The following is a 19,474-nucleotide window of genomic DNA, read 5'->3' on the forward strand; positions in this document are numbered from 1 at the left end:
GTTGTTTGTGGTATCGGTAGCGAGTATTGATACCCGTTGTATACTCTGCTCAACATCAATGTAGCAATACTCAGACTCTGAACACATTGTCCGGTCTAGCTAAGACCGTTAAGGCGTAAGCTTATATTCCTTGGTAAGTCCTCGTCGAAATTGTTGGCAAAGCGATGGTATGTATTGATTTTACGCAATTATTATATCCTTTGATTACCGCTGTTGATACATTTAGCGACGTTTAGAACGCCGATATGTACTTCAGCATTGTGGCATTATGTGGACCGAGTCTTCGCTAGGTATCGTGTACATTAATATAGGCTATCACTTCATTAGAAGATAGGGTTGGAATTAGCAATATGACGTCACGTGACGTCACGAGGTTCACGTTCGTGTTCACACAGAACCTTTCAAAAAGGTTCGCGTTCACACGAACCTGAACCTTTCAGAGGTTCACACCATCCCTAGTATGAACATGAACATTGAACAGCTTCAAAGCCACTGCTACGCTTGGACATGAAATAAACTAGGAAGACGGCGTCTGACAACCTATATGAGCTATAAGAAATACAACAATATTACCAGTCTAGCGGTCGCAAATTATAGTTCTCTGAATCCCAACTAATATGTTTTACGTCACCAAAATTGCCGATATTTTTTTACCTCTAATGGCGGATACCGATATCTCTATGAAAGCGTGATGTCAAGTCGATATTATCGGCCGACCTCCCGTTTTAACCGAGTCACATGCCAATCTCACTTATAGTTTTGGCTCAAGTCATTTTCAATTGACTCCAGAGTCATGTTCAAGTCGGGTAGCAGGAGATCGAGTCCGAGTCATGATGTTTTAAGACGTGAGATGTAGTTCAAGTCATTGTGTTCAGTTTCGAGCAGGGCTGTGGAGCCGGTTCCTTTTAACACCGACTCCTGATGCTTTCTTCCAGGGATATATAGTTCTTCACGGAGCTCCGATATTCCCGTAAATCTACTCAGAAAATTATACCTCTATTACATTTTTTAGACGTGTAGGCCTATGTTTCATAGAGATTATGAGAACTGTACTCCCGAAGAAATTGACTTTGTGATGGTTGCGGGTCTGCAATCAGTACAACGGCACTTTTTGGTAACATTTGGTTGGATTTGAAAGCACGTGGAGTCGGAGCATTTTGACAAACCCCGACTCCAAGGAGTGCTACAAATTTTATGTGACTCCTATTTTAGCAAGGGACAATACGAAACTCCGACCCCACGGCTCTGGTTTCGAGCTCAAGTCATGTCCAACCCCATTTTTAAAAACCATGCCTGAGTGATATTTACTGAGTATTGTCTCGCATTCATAATATACAAATTTTCCTCGCTCGTAACACTTTCCAGCAGTATCTTTGAAGTACCAGTACTAATATACGAAACACCAATATTGTGGTGATTTTAATATTCACCGAAGTACAATGAAATGCTTGCCTTGGCCGCCCGAGGCATGCAGAATGACACCGGAGTTCACCAACGAGCAGATGCTTGGCACATGATTTCCACAGCACATCACATTATATGCTTTGTATTTATACATAACGAAACTGTCTCGCAATACTTCATAAAGTTGCAAAAATGATACATATTCCGCATATTGTCTAATAATAAATGCACACGCACGATCGATACATCCATAGACAAGGCGATAGTACACTTTCAATTTCAAGTTTGCTACCCAATCTAAAACGATTCTGTTGCTGTAGGCGTCGGAGGCGGCGCATCAGATTCCGCAGTAGAAGCAGGCAAATGCTGTGAGCTCGATTCATCCACTCTGCTGGTGCTTCTTGAAAACGATGTATTATTGCTGTTATTGCTAGACTGCGGCATTGCGCTATAAACACCGCGTTGATCCGAGTTAGCCACACGGACCGTTTGCCTCACTGGATGTACCATTCCCGGGTTTATAAGACTTTGAGAGTTTGCGCCTTGAGGTATATTCGTGGCAATTTGAATAGGCTGCATTACGGGATTAATTTGCGCCAGCTGTGGACTCTGTATGCCGTACACCGGCTGTAGATGCTGCAGTTGTAACTGATGCGACACTAGCTGTTGATATTGCAAGTTTTGCAACATGTTAGGCACAGCTTGCATTTGATTTTGTGACGAAATCGCTGTGTGTGTGGCAGTCTGTGGCTGTAATATCGGGAAATATTGCATCGGCAGTGTAACGGGGCGTGCCACAGGCGCTGCAACTGACGCCAATTGTTTGGCGAGATGATTGGTAGTGGATAATGGGTTTTCTCGTTGAGAAGACATAGTCGGCGTGCCTATAAAGGCAGGGGCGTAGGCTTGATTTTGTATCATTATCGGATTAATGGCTTGCACCGAATTGGGAACAGACTGAAACACAGGAGTAACGTGATCCTCGAGCCCGTTGCTGGGAACAGGCTGTTTCGGGAGCATCTGATTCTGCATATTTTGATACAGCACGTAGCCATGATCGATGGTCGGTTCCTCCGGCTTGAAAGCCTCCATCAAGGCCCGCGCTATACCTTGCTCGGCGCCGTAGTTACCGCACGAGGTGTGCACCGTGCCTTTGTTCGCCTGCTGTTTCTTGGTCAGATCTTCGATCAGCTTCTTTATCATTTCTTTATCGGCCTAAAAACGTGAATAAGTCTCAGTGAACCATAGAGCTTGTCAATGTCGAGTTGGACACCTAGAAAATTTTCAACTTTCTTAAATCAGAATTAGAATAATAGCTACACAATTTTATTCCAAATTTGACTAAAATTAGAATTACTGAATTCGCAAAAACTGCTGAATTCGAAAGAAATACAACAGTTCATATCGAATCATAATTCATTCTTGGAAGCATGAGAGTGAGAAACATCTGTACAGCAAGCTTGGTTTGTCTCACACAATACAGTTCTGTAATATATAGCATTTTCAGAAGAAAAAAAACAGAAAACTAGGTTAGACTTGGAATATTGATATAATCCTTATAGCTTACAGGCTAGTTTCATGCTCAAGCACGGCAATGGCTGTCCAGCTGTTCAAATAGATGCACCAAAGTTGTGCCATATCTTCTGCACATCGGCTTTATATATCTAGTCTATCGTGCTAGGTTTCATTGGTATTGGCTTGAAAGGAAGGGACATAGCATATTTTCGTCTTCGATGTTTTTGCGGCATATACACCGACTCATGATACACATACACACGATCTGTGCATATGCACACCGTGAGTGCATAATGTGCATATGCCGCTGGAAATAGCCTTGTAGGGGTTTCTAAGTCTTGCACCAACCCTCCAAGCTATCCCAGTAATGCTGAGCGCCAAGCAAGGAAGTCATGGACTCCAGTGTTACTAATCAGGTCTTTGGTCTGACCAGGCCGGCGGGCCAGGGATCTAACCTACGACCTACCGACGTTTCACCAATATGCTATCTTGTCGGATATTAAGGGTCAGGATCTAGTTATAAGCATTCCACGAGTTATGGCAGAATTATGCGAGTCTCTGCGCAACATACCTCTCTTATGAGTTTGTGTTCCAAGAGTTCAGCAGACAGGGCTTCGGCAGAATCTTCCGACGTCATTTCGCAGTTAAGGTGCCGGTTCATTTTGTCTTCAAACCGCAGTTGCAGTATTAACTGAATGAAAATTTCAATTCAACTACTCGGTAAGATCGAACGCCTCTCATCCGGGAGGTGGTACCTTCATTAAGCCCTAGTTTTTCCCAGAAAACTGAAAACGGTCGAGTATAAGCACTAAGCAGTCTTAACCACAACTGCTTAAGGAAGTACCTGTAGTGTAAGTAAGCTAAAATCTACTTTAAGAAGTAGCACAGAGGTGGTCAAAGTAGTCCTCGTTGGTATTCAGGTAGTAGTAGCCTAGAAACGTCACAAATTTCTACTCAAGTACAATTTAATTACCAGGTATGTAAAAACCAAGTATGCTAGCTCTAGTTTTGCCTGCAAAACCGGAAACTGTTGACCCGATCGGAACGGCACACTCATTAATGAGGCCCGAGCGTATTTTCACGAACACGCTTTACTTAATCCAAAATTTCCTGGGTTGTTCTGGTCGTAGACAATTACAACTATTACAGATGGATAGCTATTATCAATACGCATACGTCGAGCCATAAATAACATCTTATACTATCGAATAGCCTGTTCAAAATGCAGATTGAATACATAAAAACGTTTTGCGCAAAATACAATTCGCCACGACGTTCGCGTGAATGTGCGCGCGTGTGATAAACCAGTGCCCGTGACCTAAATCAGCGCATCTCCGAGACATCAAATTCATCTGCAGATCTTTTCTCCTAACATGTGTTGGTTATGCCCATTGCCCATCTATTGGAATACTTATAATCAAAAATTAGTCGCACAGAAGATTCTTCGAACTGGAAGTAAAAATATGTTACGAAATAACATGCGAAGGTTTTAGCAATGTATTTTCTGTTGCTGTTGAAGATTACGCATATTGAATATTTTTGCTATTCATACTAATACACCAATACTGCCATGATGTTCTTCAGCGAGCTCCGCTATTGATATGACAGCAAATTTATGTCCGTAAATGGCTTCACTTCTGGTGGAAATGTTTCACGTCTTTCCCGTAGTAGCGAATAAAAACATCAATGCTCCGGTCGCGATTCTGGTATTGAAAGGTATTTTCGTGTCTGCTCGAGATTTCCGTCCACAACGGGCAGGTCATTTATGAAAATTTGACGACCAGCAAAGCCAGGCATCAAATCCCGGTTCCATCTAATCAATGCACTTTCTTGATTCAAAGTAATTTATTCGGCCATGATTCACGAGAGAGGCAAGAAAATTCGGCGTAACTCTGTCAAAGCAGTTGACTTATTATCATTGCAGTGTGGGCAACGAATATAATTGCAATAACTTCAGTTGCCAATGCTATAATGGTTTCTTACGTTTTTCCATGTGTTGGTGCTAGATGTGCTGGCTTGTTATTATTTCGATTTGCTGTTGTATTACACGTGTGATGCATTATTTCATATATTGTGTCACGCGACTCGACATGCCATTGCTACATATGCCGATATGCATATCCTACCTGATATACTAGACTGTTGCAGATTACGCATATCGATTGCTGCTTTTTATACTAATACAGCATTACCAGCATGATGGTGTTCAACGAGCTACAAGATCTCCAACGCGCAACCAATATGACAGCAAAGTTATGTCCGTAAATGGCTTCATTTCTGGTGAAAATGTTTCAGATCTGGCCCATGGTAGAGAACAAAAGCAAAATATGGCTGAATGTCCAATGTCCATTGTCAAATTAGCGAATAAAATAGGTGTGTAGAGTCAGCGGTCGAGTTGTGCACTTCGAAACTGATTGCTGCGGTGCGCATGTCGTGAACACTGGGTTTTCAAAATGCCTATTGGTTCAATAGACAGCCCTTGTCTCAAAGCGATTGTCTACATCACGATTATCGATGAAAGGCTTGCATAATATGACCTAATCTTTTTTCAAATGCCCAGTAAAATATCAGTAAAACACTGTATTTTATATTGCAGGTATGACTACCTGTCAATCCAACCACTATATATTCAGTTCTAGTTGTTGCACAAGAGCAAGGTGTGTTTCGACAAAGCACTATCTAGTACTTAGTAACTCGTACAAAGCTAATATATACACCGGCGCGGTGAAATGAATCATTGAACGTCGTCGATACTAGAATAACTCACGGCGCGTGTATGTGCGCCGAATGCGAGACGCCTGGCATCAATCGCGCTATATCCAACTGTAGCCATCGCTATATCAGCGGTCGTTACTCTCGATTGTATTATCGTAAGAACCTCACTCAGGTCATTTTAGAATCCTGATATCCTTGCGAAATCAGTCAGGCGATGATTCTATCCCGAGCAGGTCTTTGTATGACGTAGTCACAAATTCAAAAATCAAATTCTCTTTTATTTTCAAAAAGTTGAGAACACTTCTTGGTATAGGAGCATCACCTGTTTCTCTCTCGCTTTGAGAGTAGCTCAGTTGGTTAGGCGGCTGTTTCACGATTACAGCGATATATTGGGTGTCGGTTCAAGTCCCGTGGTTCAGATTTTATGAACATTTTACTAAATGCATTGAAATTTGGACTTGAGGCCGGCCGTTCAAGTAGGGTTAAGTGGAAATTGTGAAGCAGTCTAAACCTTTGTGACCAAGTCACAAGGTCTCGAGTCACAGGTCAATTTGACTTTATAGTTTTGACTCGAGTCCTTATTCCGAACTTGTTTATTCACGCAGATAGAGACAGATTTTAGGCCCATTTTTCAATTATCAGGTGACATACTAGGGTTACCATATTTCGAGATCAGAGTGAGAGGACACTGAGACCCGGGGTATGGGAAATATTTGAGCAATAGCATCGTGTTTACCAGATTACAAGACACCCAGAGTTGACTAAAAAAAAGGTCATTTTCGTTTATGATGGTTTGAGGTTTGAGTCCGAGTCCAAGTCATTGTGTTGACTGCTCAGTTTCCAGTTAAAGTCTTGTTAAACCCGCTGTTATAACCCTATTCGGTGATAACGAATGGTTCGCATTTACATTATACTAATTTTCCTCACTTTTAATAGTTTCTGGTCGCATTTTCAAGTACCAGTACCAATAGACGAAATCCCAATAGTGTGGTTACTTTACTATTCTTCGAGATTACAATGAAATGTCGGTCTTGGCCGTCTGAGTCTCGAGTCCTATGACTTGGTTCGAGTCATGCGCAATGACTCAAGTCCAAGTCGAGTCAATACACTTTACACACAGATTGAATCGAGTCAGGTCGAGTCATTTCGGTATTTTGAGAAAATGACTCGAGTCATCACAAAATCGTGACTCGAGTCATTACAACTCTGCTTAAAGTAGAAGCTTACTTCCGTACTTACATCAGAACCCTTCTCCAACGGCGTGATAATCCCTTGGGCGTAAATAATCTTCCTCGTCTCCGGAGTGACCTCCTCCGTGCTACCAGACGGCTTATGGCCCTCGGTCGCTTTCCCTTCCACTTCTTGAGGACTGGTCTCCTCGGGGGCCCAAGGAGGATGCGGCATGGCGTAAGAAGTCAACGGGTACACCCCGTTTTGTACGTCCTCCAAAAACTTATCCACGTCGAACAAGGGAAGGTCCTTGGCTTTCACGGACTTGTGGATGGTTTTACCCACTTCCCGGTCTTTGTTCTGTTCGGTTTGTTTGTATTCTGGTAAACTACGATCGTTTTTTACAAACGCATGCGCGGCAAGCAGTTTTAGAGAGTGGACTTCGAACAGAAGCGGGTGTAGCAGTAGGGAGCGTGCCGACGGTCGTTGCGTAGGGTCCTCTCGTAAACATAGCTGGATGAAATCTTTCTGCTGCGGGTTGTCGAGAAGGTTGATGGCGTTCGCGATATCAGTCGGTGTCACTGTCTTAGATTGATCTGCGCAATAAAACAGAAGACTTATAGTGCTACTTGGCTTAAAAATATTTTAATCAGAGATAAAAAAACTTGGATCACTAGACAATTCTAGTTGTCTGATTACAAGAGAGAAATGCCGGAAATGTGATTTGTGAACTGTTTCAGTACTCTTATTTTGACCACGGTATAATCTAATCTCTGGTGTTCATGGAAATGCTACAGGAATACTGTATAGTGTGAAACAGGGTTGTAACCAAGTCACAAGGCTCCGAGTCACAAGTCAATCTCGCTTTTATATTTTTGACTCGAGTCAAGTCGAGTCATTTTCAATTCCCACCGAGTCAAGTCCGAGTCCAAGTCAACGAACAGAGGATCGAGTCCGAGTCGTGGTATTATGACTCGAGTCCGAGTCCAAGTCATTGTGTTGACTGCTCAGTTTCCAGTTTGGTGATATTGAATGGTTCACATTTATAATATACCAATTTTCCTCACATTTAGCAGTTTCTGGTCGCATTTTCAAGCACCAGTACCAACAAACGAAATGTGTTGGCGTCGAAATTACAATGAAATGTCGGTCTTGGCCGTCTGAATCTCGAGTCAATGACTTGCATCGAGTCATGCGCAATGACTCGAGTCCAAGTCGAGTCAATACACAGATTGACTTGAGTCGAGTCGAGTCATTTCCGTATTTTGAGAAAATGACTTGAAGGGAGTCATTCGAAAATCGTGACTCGAGTCGAGTCATGACTCGAGTCATCACAACCCTGGTGTGAAACGAGCTAAGCTTGCTGTACCGACGTTTGTCATTGGCATTCTCATGCCGACGAGCATGAACCTTGATCTTGGTTCGATATGATCTTTGTTGTATTTTTAGCTAATTCAAAATTTAATTCAATTTCCAAGTTATGGTGACTTCAGTCATTCTAATTTTAATCTAACTTGGAAAAAGTATGTAGCCATCATTAGGCTATATTTCTAATTTATTTTAGAAAAAAATTATGTACCGTAGCTATCATTCTAATTCCATTCTAATTTGGAGTAAATATGCAGCTATCGTTTTAATTCTAATCTAATTTGGAAAAGATGAAAATTTTCCAGTTGTGCAACTTTGCGTAGGAAAGCATATCAAGTGTCGGTACTCTGTTGGTTCAGGCATCATACTAAAACACAGTAGGAGACGTCATTAATCATCCCTCCATACAAATGAATACGTAGGCCTACCCTCAGCGGGAGATCGCATTGCATGTTGAGATATAGGCCTATTCCAGCATCTGATATTCTTATGAGTCATCACTAGGGCGATTTTTTTACCTGAAAAACAGAGGATTTTGACCTAAAAAATCAAAATTTTGACATTTTTTTACCTTAAAAAACTTAATTTTGACAAATTTTGACCTCGCGTATGCAAATCAGGTGTTTTCTCACATAATGTTAGAATTGTACTACTTATCTTCCTTTATGGTACGAACTGTCTGTCCGTACGAAGTACTTTGGCCTGAAAAAACTTTTTTGACTAAAAAACTGACAAATTTTGTCATGAAAAAACTTTAATTTAACGAAATCTGACACTATGAAGAATTCTAGTACTTAGCCCTTCATCACATAGACATAATTAAAATTCGTTGTAGTACATCGAAAGATACTTTCCTACATTCTCGGGTAGAAAGTGTCTGTTCTTACTAAGTAGCTTGCCAAGAAGGAGGAAAGAACGTTTAGCAGCAGCAATTGTTGGCTGACAACACTGGAGTTGTGCATACACTGCTGGTGACACGCCTTGTTGCTTCATTCTGACAATGGTGTCTACATCACAATTTTCCATCATGCCCTTCTTGATATAAGAACCATGCAATGCCCACGCAGTCTTCTTCAGTTAGGATATTGCGGTATGTTGAACAAAACACCATGTCAACCTATTTGTTTCTTTTGAATGTCTATAATTCACAACGAGCAGACAATGAGCCGTCTACAACGGTAGGCCTATAAAGTAGGCTACAAACTGTAAAATGTCAAACGATAAGTTCACCGACAGTGCAAAATCTACGATACAAACGAAATGACTTATTTTGACCTAACGCTACAATTTTGAACTAATTTCGACTTTTTTTGGCATGTCAAAAAAAAATCGCCCTAGTCATCACTGATCGAGTGCTTCCGTCCAGAAGGCAAATGACATCGGTTGCACGTGCCCAAAAACCTCCTTACATGAGCCACTGCTCTGTTGATCTACTACTTCATTACTCATTACTACCCGTTGCTATACAGACAGTACTCTTTTGATTTCCCTACTCGATGCAGGCAATTACCGGTGATGAGTGTCAGCCGGATATATCGGGTTTATTTCAGTATGAATATTATATTTAATTTTATACTGAACACTTGCACCTTCAAGAGTCCCAACCCTGGATGAAGTTCGGAAAGAAAATTTTAAGATTAACAATAATAATCGCACTTACGTTGTAAATGAAATCTTGGAACCGCCATTTCCAAAGCGCATATCCCAAACGAGAATATATCAACAGCCGGCGTGATATTTTGCGCCATTTCATACTCGGGCGCGTAATAATGCAAGTGTTTCACTTCGTTATACGTTTTCACGTGATTTCGGATCGCGTCTGGCGCCACGGATCCAATCTTCACCAAGCCGTTGTGCTGTATGAAGATAGTATCGCAGGTCATGTTTCCGTGGATAACGGGCGGGCTGCAGGAGTGTAAGTAGTTGAGCGCGGACAATATCTGCGTGCACCAACGTTTCCAGGACTTGTTTCGTTTACTGGACTGAAGCTCTTTTGTCTTGTTCAGGAATTCCTTGACGGAGCCCGAGCTCATGTACTCGGTTATGAAAACAACCCTTGTTTTCTGCTGCTCCTGAAATAGTGTATTTGAATTGATTAATTCTCAAGTCATACTTACATACACACAAGTCATACACACTACAGGACTTGACTGTTTGAAATATTAGTGCATGCATACTGAAATGAAATGATGTTTGCGAGTTCATGAATATTACTTGAGAAATTATGTATTATGTTAGATGAATCCAAGTTCCAGACCTAGACTATAGTGACCAACAAAAGATCGGACTACAGTCATATCGATACAATAAAATATAAATATACAACATACTGGTCATGAGACTAGAACTTGCAAAAACCGACCAACATTATAAAATTGGAATTACTCCAATGGCTATGCAGCAAAACATGGTTCATGCCAAGACAAAAGGCATGAGCGCAGATGGGACCCCGAACCATTATGACTCACAGAGGTCAAAGGGGGTCAAAGTTACCGTAGTCATCGTTGCTACTCAAGTAGAAGTAACAACGTAAGTACGGTACGGTATCTACTGAAATACAGGTAGAAGTAGAAACCTCCAAGTAAGTAAAAAAGTAAGTAAATAGGATTCTCTAGTCCTAGTTGTACAAATAATTGACAACTGACAAGTATGATTAGTCTAAACTCATAACCACTAGAGCAGGGGTTCTCAAAGGGTGGGCCATGGCCCACTGGTGGGCCACAGAGCATTTTGAGGTGGGCCACAGAGCTATTTAGAAAATTTCACAATTAATGTCAGTTTAGTTATATTTTTTATGTCATTCGCTAAAAATATATTCGTATTATCTAATTATACGTAGGCTACATTGCTACAAAACTTTTCATCCGACCCTGATTAGACGTAGTGGCATGTATGAAGTCAGCATGTACAAATCGATAACGTTAGGGAGAAACGGTGGCTTTCTCTACTGGCTATGACAACCTACGGCTAACAGCAACTAAAATAATTTCAAGTGTATAATAACTGGAAGATAATGCTGAAGTAACCAAGTATTCCGGCAGCGTCATTGGCCGTATGCTGTTGAAAGGGGTATGCAATGAACTCGCAATGAAGTGAAATTGATGTACAGATTTACTGTACTTCGGCAGGCCGTATTATTGTAAGCTAAAATAGCCATAATTGCAAATTATTAGCAACTTCTGGCGAAGGTATACTGCTCCACATCAACGAATCTTAATGGATTTAGGATTTATCGGAGCGTATTAATCTTTGAAGTCGGTTTAAAATGTCCGGCCTGGAAATCATTGTACATAATGAAAGAGTCACAGGAATTGATTGTATCATTGGATTGAATATTCTGACATCGCAACTTCAGTTGTTTTGGTACAAGACATGCAAAGTACATAATGCATATTGAAAAATCTTTCTTCACTTCTCTGTAGTACCCCACCCACCAATGAATTGTTCGATGCTGGCCAAGAATGATTATAATATTCCACACAATAGTATCACTAAAGTTCCAATCACACAGTGCGGGGATCTGACCACGTGTTTCGCGACGCGAATGGTGCAGCGGACGAAAATAATCTACTGAGGAGTTATAGCTTATGATCTACCAGGGCCGTAACTACCGCACCCACACCCCCAATTGCGGAACTCGAAGGAGCCCAAGATTATGTCGTTGGTCGTTTATTGGAGGATATTTATTCAACTTGAATTTTTTTTCACGCTTCGCGCGATTTAATATCCCGGGAAATCGAGATTTGAATATCACCAGCTAGAGAAAAATGCGTATATTTGAGAGACATAGGCATATCGGCGCTGTCCATTACCACGCATTGAACAGGATTATGACTCTAAGATATCAGGTAGGCCACAGCACATTTTAAAACCGGAAAATGGGCCACGGCCAAGAAAGGGCTGAGAACCCCTGCACTAGATGAAGTAGTGCTGGTAGGAAAAACCTTTGAATCAAGTACCGTACTTCAAAAGCTATAGAAGTACTTTATTACTGAACACCTCTAGTGACACATATATACAATGTTGGCTTATTGATATTGTGATAGCGAGTTGAACAGAACCATTACTTTGTATCTTAAATCAGGCATTCCAATATAAAATATTTCAAGTGTGCATTGCTTTGCGGTACTGCTAGCCTATTGCATGGACCTTGCAACAATGCTAATTGTTATCTTTGAGGACGATATTTAAGGGATTTTCCTTGCCCTGACCCGGAAAGAAATTATATATTTTTGGAATCAGTGTAATTGTAATTGTGGTCCAATAAACTTCAGGATATTGCCGCTAGCTGGAATATTACTGCACAAACCTTCGACTCCTTTGCGTCTATATCTATCCAGTATCTGTGAAATTTGACTATATTCGCGTGATCTATTTTCATCAGATTGTCGAAGACGCTCTTAATTTTTTCAGCTTGCTTATTGAAGCTTTTGCGCTCGGAAAATTGAACCTCGTTCCATACGACTTCCACTCCTTCTTCCGAATCCATTGCCAGGTACGCTCTGTCAATTCCAGGGACATTGCGTTGTGATACTTCTTCGCTCCTTTTTAGCCATCTGCCACAAGGGCTTTCTTCGAGGATTTCATTTTCATCATCACTTTCGTGTTCACTTCCCTCACTCTTGTTTTCATTCTTTTTCTCGTCTTCATTCATGGTGGCAACGTTAATCCAAAATACAGAAGACAAGCGTATAGCCTTATATTAGCTCAGCTCAGAGATGTTTTATAATAACTTCAGTTCACTTCTATTCCGGGATTGTTATGTTTTGGCCCAAAACGCCCGTATCTTCAAAATAGTGATGGTTAGGTGAATAATAGAGCGGGATACGCATTCACAGTGTTCGTTATCGGATAAAAATGATCCAAAGGATGTCAGTGAAGGTCAACTAGTCTGATCACATCTGCATCAAATTGAATAGTATATTCATATTGAAATGAACCCGAATATTTTCGGCTGACACTCGTCAGGGGTAATCGTCAGCAACTAGTAGAGAATTCAAAAGAACGTCGTATTAGGGATGGTGTGAACGTGAGGTTCACGTTCGCGTTCTGTGTGTGAACCTCGGAAATTTAGAGGTTCGCGTTCACAAACGATTCTTGGTAGGTTCTGCACTGTGAACGTTGTCATGTATTACAATTTTCACTTCATTATAACATAGTTAGTTGAAGTTTATTGCATATCAACTGCGGGTCACTCTATGCACGGCGCTGGCAGCATAAAAAATCAACACTAAACGAGCATGCATCTTGACAATCTCAAAAATTTTACTTGCTTTGTTACAAAAGTTTGCTCGAAATAACCGGCTTTCCGTTAGCGACTCTCTGCTATGAGCTTGACTCGCAATCACACAACATCATGTAGGACTGTAGGTAGTCAACGAATGATGCTTATTCATCCAACCAATGAAATTGATATCGTTGAATGATGTATGGGGTAAATCTTGATTTCATATGTTTATTCTATCATAAAAAACAAATCCGTGCGATTGGGATGTTGGCTACTGCTGTATAACTTGTCAAAGGGGTAATATCGGTAGCAAGTACAGAAACCCGTCTATACTGTGCTTAATATCAACGTAGCAACACTTAGAAACCGAATACATTGTCCGGTCTGGCCTGGACCGTTCAGGCGTAAGCTTATATTACCTTCGAAGTTCACGTCGAAATTGTTGGCAAATCGACGGAAGATAATGATTTTCTGGGAAAACTATATAATTTGATTGTCCCAGTTAATACATTTGGCGATGTTTAAAACGCCAATATGTACTTCAGTAGCCTATTGCGGCATTATGTGGTCCGAGTCGTCGTTAGGTATCGTATACAAGTACATTAATATAGGCTGTCAATTCACTAAAATGTAGGGTTGGAATTAGCAATATGACGTCACGTGGCGTCATGAAGTTCACGTTCTCATTCACACAGAACCTCTCTAAAAGGTTCGCGTTCAGAGGTTCAGACCATCCCTACATCGTATATCAACAATCGTATCACGAAATATGACGTCACCAGCATGAAATGTTGAATACCAGATCGTTCAATGTACTACTTTTAGATGATACAGCACGAACTCTTTTTGTTGACTCAGCCTTGGCTGGTGTATTTTGATAAAAGTCGACTCCAAGGCACACAAATGAAAATGCGAACGACCCTTTCAGGCTGTGTCAACAAAAAGAGTTCGCGTATCATCTAAAAATAGTACATTGAACGCTCTCGTATTCGACATTTCATGCTGATGACATCATATTTTGTGATAAGATTGTTGATATACGATGTTCTTTTGAATTCTCTACTATAGTTGCTGACGATTACCCCTGACGAGTGTCAGCCGAAAATATTCGGGTTATTTCAATATGAATATTCTATTCAATTGTATATTGAAGTTCTGTACCTCCGAGAAGCTGTTCGGATCTGCATCAAACAAGTCGACCGCACTGCATCTACTACATTCTACAATCTACATGCATGTTAGGTAGGGTTACCATACGGACATGCGGAAAGTTGACCATTTTTTCCGGATATTACTCCGGTATTCTAAATTCTAAATTTTGAAAATGTGTCCTCTTTTTCCTATTCTATAATATGGTAACCCTGATGTTAGGTTAGTTACCACAGACTGGCAGACTGGCACAGGTACTCTACGTATTCACATGATGGTCACATATATATTAACAAAACCAACGAAATCATACGCCCGAAAATCCTCCTTTCACATAAGCGTGAAAAAGTCTCCATGTAATGAGCTATCACGTAAAATGCAGTAACTTGCTAACTGTCACATGCAATTTTACGAACTGCAGCCTACCTATTCCAAGCTGAAATGCCTTCATCCATCTTTACATTTCTCCTACAATTCAATTTAACAATTCAACTCACTGAATTAATCAGAGTTTTGTAATTATGTTTGTGAACGAGACTGTTCTGGCTGTGTGTGAGCCATACTCACGAATTCTTCCATCGCAAGCGATGCGTGATCGTTCTTTCTAGCTTAGCGATTCGGGTAGGCGCCACGTTTTTCGGTAAGTCTATGTATTATTGATTTTTGAATCAATTAGAAGTAAGTAGCAGTCTTTTTGTGTCATTGGGCAGGTCTAGAAAACATATCGAGATATAGTGCTTTGATTTAAACTTTACAATGAGCATCTATTATGTTGATACTGGCAACTCTGCCGCCGGTATATACTCAAAACTGTCAAAATAGAAAATATCAACTCAGTGAGCTGCTCGCGTAGGAATTACTGCACTGTGTCGAATGTTTGTCTCATATTCCTGCAGACTACATACTCCTACAGACTATTCCACTCAGCAAATGATGAGCTGTTCATTGCGGCTGGGGGCTGGGCTGATTGCTATACTTTATTTTCAGTCCTGAAAAATGACCAACCCACATGGAATTCGCCGGGGTACCCGGTATATGTTCTCCAAAAAGTTCCGCCAGAGGGGAATGATTGGGTTGTCTAAGTATTTGACTGTCTACAAGAAGGGAGATATTGTTGATATCAAAGGAGATGGTGCTGTTCAAAAAGTGAGTATTACTTCAGAATTACTTCACGGTGATACTATATATCAGTTCTAATTGTTATCTACAGGGTATGCCTCACAAAGTCTATCATGGCAAGACCGGCCGAGTCTTTAATGTGACACAGCATGCCGTTGGCATTATTGTGAACAAGCAAGTCAAGTTAGTAGCGCATTCAACATAGTTTTGAATCAGGACCCTGTACAATATTTGTGATTGTTTTGTACTTGATGATTGCAGAGGACGTATTATTCCCAAGCGGATTAATGTTCGTATCGAGCACATCAAACACTCGAAGTCTCGACTATCCTTCGTGAAAAGGGTGAAGGAGAATGAGAGGAAGAGGAAGGAAGCCAAAGCTGCTGGCGTCCGAATCAATCTGAAGCGCCAGGTATTTTGAACTTCTTGATTGGTTGAATTTTTCGTTTTTTAGCTCTGTGTGTATGTTTATTTGTATTTCATGTTTGAATGCAACAATTGTTCTCCGTTTCATGTGATACAGTCTGCTCTGGTATACCACAAGCCGGTATGGAATCGGTGTCATGTGCTCGAACTACGTTTCATTGTTTATTATTATTAAATCACTTCAACTTGGAAAATCATCGCTGCTCACCTGATATATCAGGCAAAAACTCCAGCGAATCTAATTAGGACCACAAGTACTGTACAGGACAGAAATAAAATGCTGACGACCTACCATACTCTAAAAATGTGCTGTCAATTGGCCGTGCTCACATATAAACCAGATTGGAAACAGTGGTTGTTTTGGCAATAATTTGAGCGTCACAGTAAGGTTTCTTGAAATACGTGAACGGAAAATTGCACATGACTTTGACACCAATTCATCTCTTGGTGCGTGAGACGCGGTTCGATAATCCTGTATGGAATCGGTGTCCTGTGCTTACGCTATGTTTTGTTATTTTTTATTCAATTACTTAACCTTGGAGATTCATCGCTACTCACCTGTTATATATCAGACGAATCGTACCGAGATTCCAGTAGGATCAATACTACGCGAGTGAATTTTTTCATCACAAACAACTGAGAATGAAATTGAAATTAGATCGGTGAAAAACTTCTGATTTAATGGGGTACGTAAAATGCAGTTTGATTTACAATGAATATTGCTAGATTCATGGCTATTATGGTAATATAATCTATATTGTGTACATTATTGTAAAATTTAAGTTACAGAGGCTGTGATTTGCAGCGCAGAATCGAAATGAACGCTTGAATTTTGTTTCCTCGCCGATAAACAGCTGGATGTAAGCTGATCTGATTGTATAGTATGTTCCAAGTAATTGTAGGGAGCAAATCAACTAGTTTTCAGCTGAAATACCGTGGGGGTGGGCTACCCTTCTTTTTAAAAACGTCAAACGTTGCATTATTCTTCTTCTTCGGACAGAATACTTTGAATTGATTCAGAAGTGTGGATCGTATTTTTCCATGGTGTCGCAATGCAGCGTTCATGGTCTACTTTAGGCGTTCGTCACAATGATGCAAGTGCTATGAGAAACTGTCAAAAAGTCGCCCACAACTTTTTTCGGACAAGTTATGTGTGAAAGCTACGGATAATTTTGAAAAACTTCAATGGAGCAACTGTCGGCAGTTTGAAAGAGCCAATAGCAAAGCCACATTTATTTCGAAAGACGCTGAACAATCACTATCTAGTTTGTGGTCTTTCACAGAACTTGGTAAACTTCACCTTGCAAAAACTTCCATAGAACCACGTATAAATATCTAGTATCAAAAGGGCATCATTAAATGAGATTTTCAATGTTACATGCAAGTTGTCGTAATTAAATTTTGGACAAACTTTGGCCCGTATTCAAGAAACCTTACTCAGTGCTCAAACTCATTTTACGTCAACATTGCGTAAGAATCGGTATCCAGAAAGCGACGCGAGAGAACGAGTTTGATTCAACTGGAGTCGAACTTGACGCTCTTTCGAGTTGTACTTTTGTGGTTATGGTATTCAATGACGATCTGAGGTTGGAGCAGATCTCGAAAGGCGGTGTTTGAATAAGCGTTTTCCGAGTCAAGCCGTGGGCAGACTCAACGCCTTACTCATTCTCATTTGTACGGTTTGGCCGTGAATATATTGCGGAAATTGCGCTGTGAGATTGTTTGGTGCCTGAATTCACACTTCCAACTGTAATATGTAACACCGTTATAAAAGGGAAATCATGTTCTAGCCCCGTATGGCTTCATCGTTGGTTGCGTAGGCTATTCCCAAATCGGCGGACATTTTTCATCAGAAAGGTTTACGATGGATTCGCAAAATCGGTTAATTCCTCACAACACGCTCTGTTTTATTACTTAATATAAAATGTAATATAAAACGTAGTATCAGGATATGTAAAAACGAATGAAGGATGAATGTTACTGAAAAACCACACACAAGCTGTTGTCTACAATAGCGATCATAGGCGTCGACTTTTTTTTTTACGAGGTGGCGAAGTCTTGTGACGTCACAATTGTTCATTATCGATGACGTCATCGTCGCACGAAAACGCACTTTACTGCATGCCGCTGGTGTACGTGCAGAGTTGAACCATTCGCGTGACGTTTTAATATCGGCCTTGCAAATGGGTTAATAGAATAAATCCGTTTAAAGCATGATTTTCACATAATCCGAAAAGATAATAATAAATATTAATGCATATCAGTGGGACTTCTGTACGATTTGGATGTGGGTCTTGACCTCCAGGCACTGACTCAGTGGACCATTATGATTTGTGTCATTTTTAATAATGCGTAAGATCACTCGACTCAAGTCAATTTTTGTACTAGGACGGCCAAGACAGACATTTCATTGTAACTGCGAAGAATAGTAAAGTTAGCACACTATTGGTATTTCGTCTATCAGTCCTGATACTTGAAAAATAAGGGTCAGAAACTGTTTAAGACTGAGGAAAATTACTGTATTATGAATGCGATCCATTCTATATCACCTGAGCAGAGTTAGAAAACTGGGTTAAACGGAGCAGTGACCATAATGACTTGACTCTGGTGGATTGAATATGACTCGACTTGACTCGAGTCGAAACTAGAAAAGTGAGATTGACTCGTGACTCAGAACCTTGTGACTTGGTGACAACCCTGGTGTAAACACTTATGCTGCGCAATGACCCATGTGCGTCACATACATGGGACCTGATGACATTTGCTGGATCATTTATTTAATCAACATTTTATTTTCCAGCCGAAACAGCCCCTTCCAGGACACTTCGTCAGATCAGGAGGTGTGGAACCAGAGCTGGTTGAACCAATCCCATACGAATTCATTTCCTAAATTGAAATATACTTGGCCGGTGCAAGTACATGTGTGTTGTTATAGCTGACTTCGTTGACCCTGGCTGAGATCGTTCATTAGGTACTGGGTCGTTATAAGACGGCCATATGCGGTGGGTTTAAGAATTAGCAATTGGCTGTCATGCGCTGGGTGGCATGAATGAAATGAATTCGCAGGTGGTAGGCAAATATTCAAGCGAGAGATTAGGGTCTGTTTTCGAGCAACAATAAATGCTAATTACAAGAAATAGTGGTCTTAGAAACATGCGATGTACGCAATGCCTACATGTGTTTTCAACATCGGAAAATCTAAATCATCCCCTCATATGAATTAGCAAAAATTCGATCGAGTAACATGGCGATCCTCGGGGGCCCATGAAATATTTTGCACCACGGACACAAACAATCAAACATACTATCATTAAGAATTTCAAGATACAATGAAAGAAGGTGTCGAAACGACTTGTGGTAGTCTTTGAAATCTGATCCCCA

At 40.7% G+C, this 19,474-nt stretch overlaps 2 protein-coding genes across 2 annotated transcripts; one reads left to right on the forward strand and one right to left on the reverse strand.

The window, feature by feature from the left end:
• Nucleotides 1-1,406: 1,406 nt before the first annotated feature.
• On the reverse strand, nucleotides 1,407-12,998 carry LOC145443802 (nuclear receptor-binding protein-like). Its single transcript, XM_080321768.1, has 5 exons — nucleotides 12,482-12,998; nucleotides 9,833-10,244; nucleotides 6,874-7,400; nucleotides 3,491-3,610; nucleotides 1,407-2,619 (listed from the first exon to the last, which is right to left on the reverse strand). The coding sequence occupies exons 1-5, from the start codon at nucleotides 12,824-12,826 to the stop codon at nucleotides 1,702-1,704; spliced, it is 2,322 nt and encodes a 773-aa protein (XP_080177894.1). The 5' UTR covers nucleotides 12,827-12,998; the 3' UTR covers nucleotides 1,407-1,701.
• A 2,051-nt stretch (nucleotides 12,999-15,049) lies between these two features.
• Nucleotides 15,050-19,003, forward strand: LOC145443809 (large ribosomal subunit protein eL21-like). Its single transcript, XM_080321775.1, has 5 exons — nucleotides 15,050-15,188; nucleotides 15,536-15,694; nucleotides 15,759-15,850; nucleotides 15,929-16,079; nucleotides 18,894-19,003. The coding sequence occupies exons 2-5, from the start codon at nucleotides 15,545-15,547 to the stop codon at nucleotides 18,981-18,983; spliced, it is 483 nt and encodes a 160-aa protein (XP_080177901.1). The 5' UTR covers nucleotides 15,050-15,188; nucleotides 15,536-15,544; the 3' UTR covers nucleotides 18,984-19,003.
• Nucleotides 19,004-19,474: the final 471 nt, after the last annotated feature.

The sequence above is a fragment of the Botryllus schlosseri genome, chromosome 7, assembly GCF_051294905.1.
Source record: "Botryllus schlosseri isolate E-star chromosome 7, Bs_hap1, whole genome shotgun sequence".
NCBI classification, from domain to species: domain Eukaryota; kingdom Metazoa; phylum Chordata; class Ascidiacea; order Stolidobranchia; family Styelidae; genus Botryllus; species Botryllus schlosseri.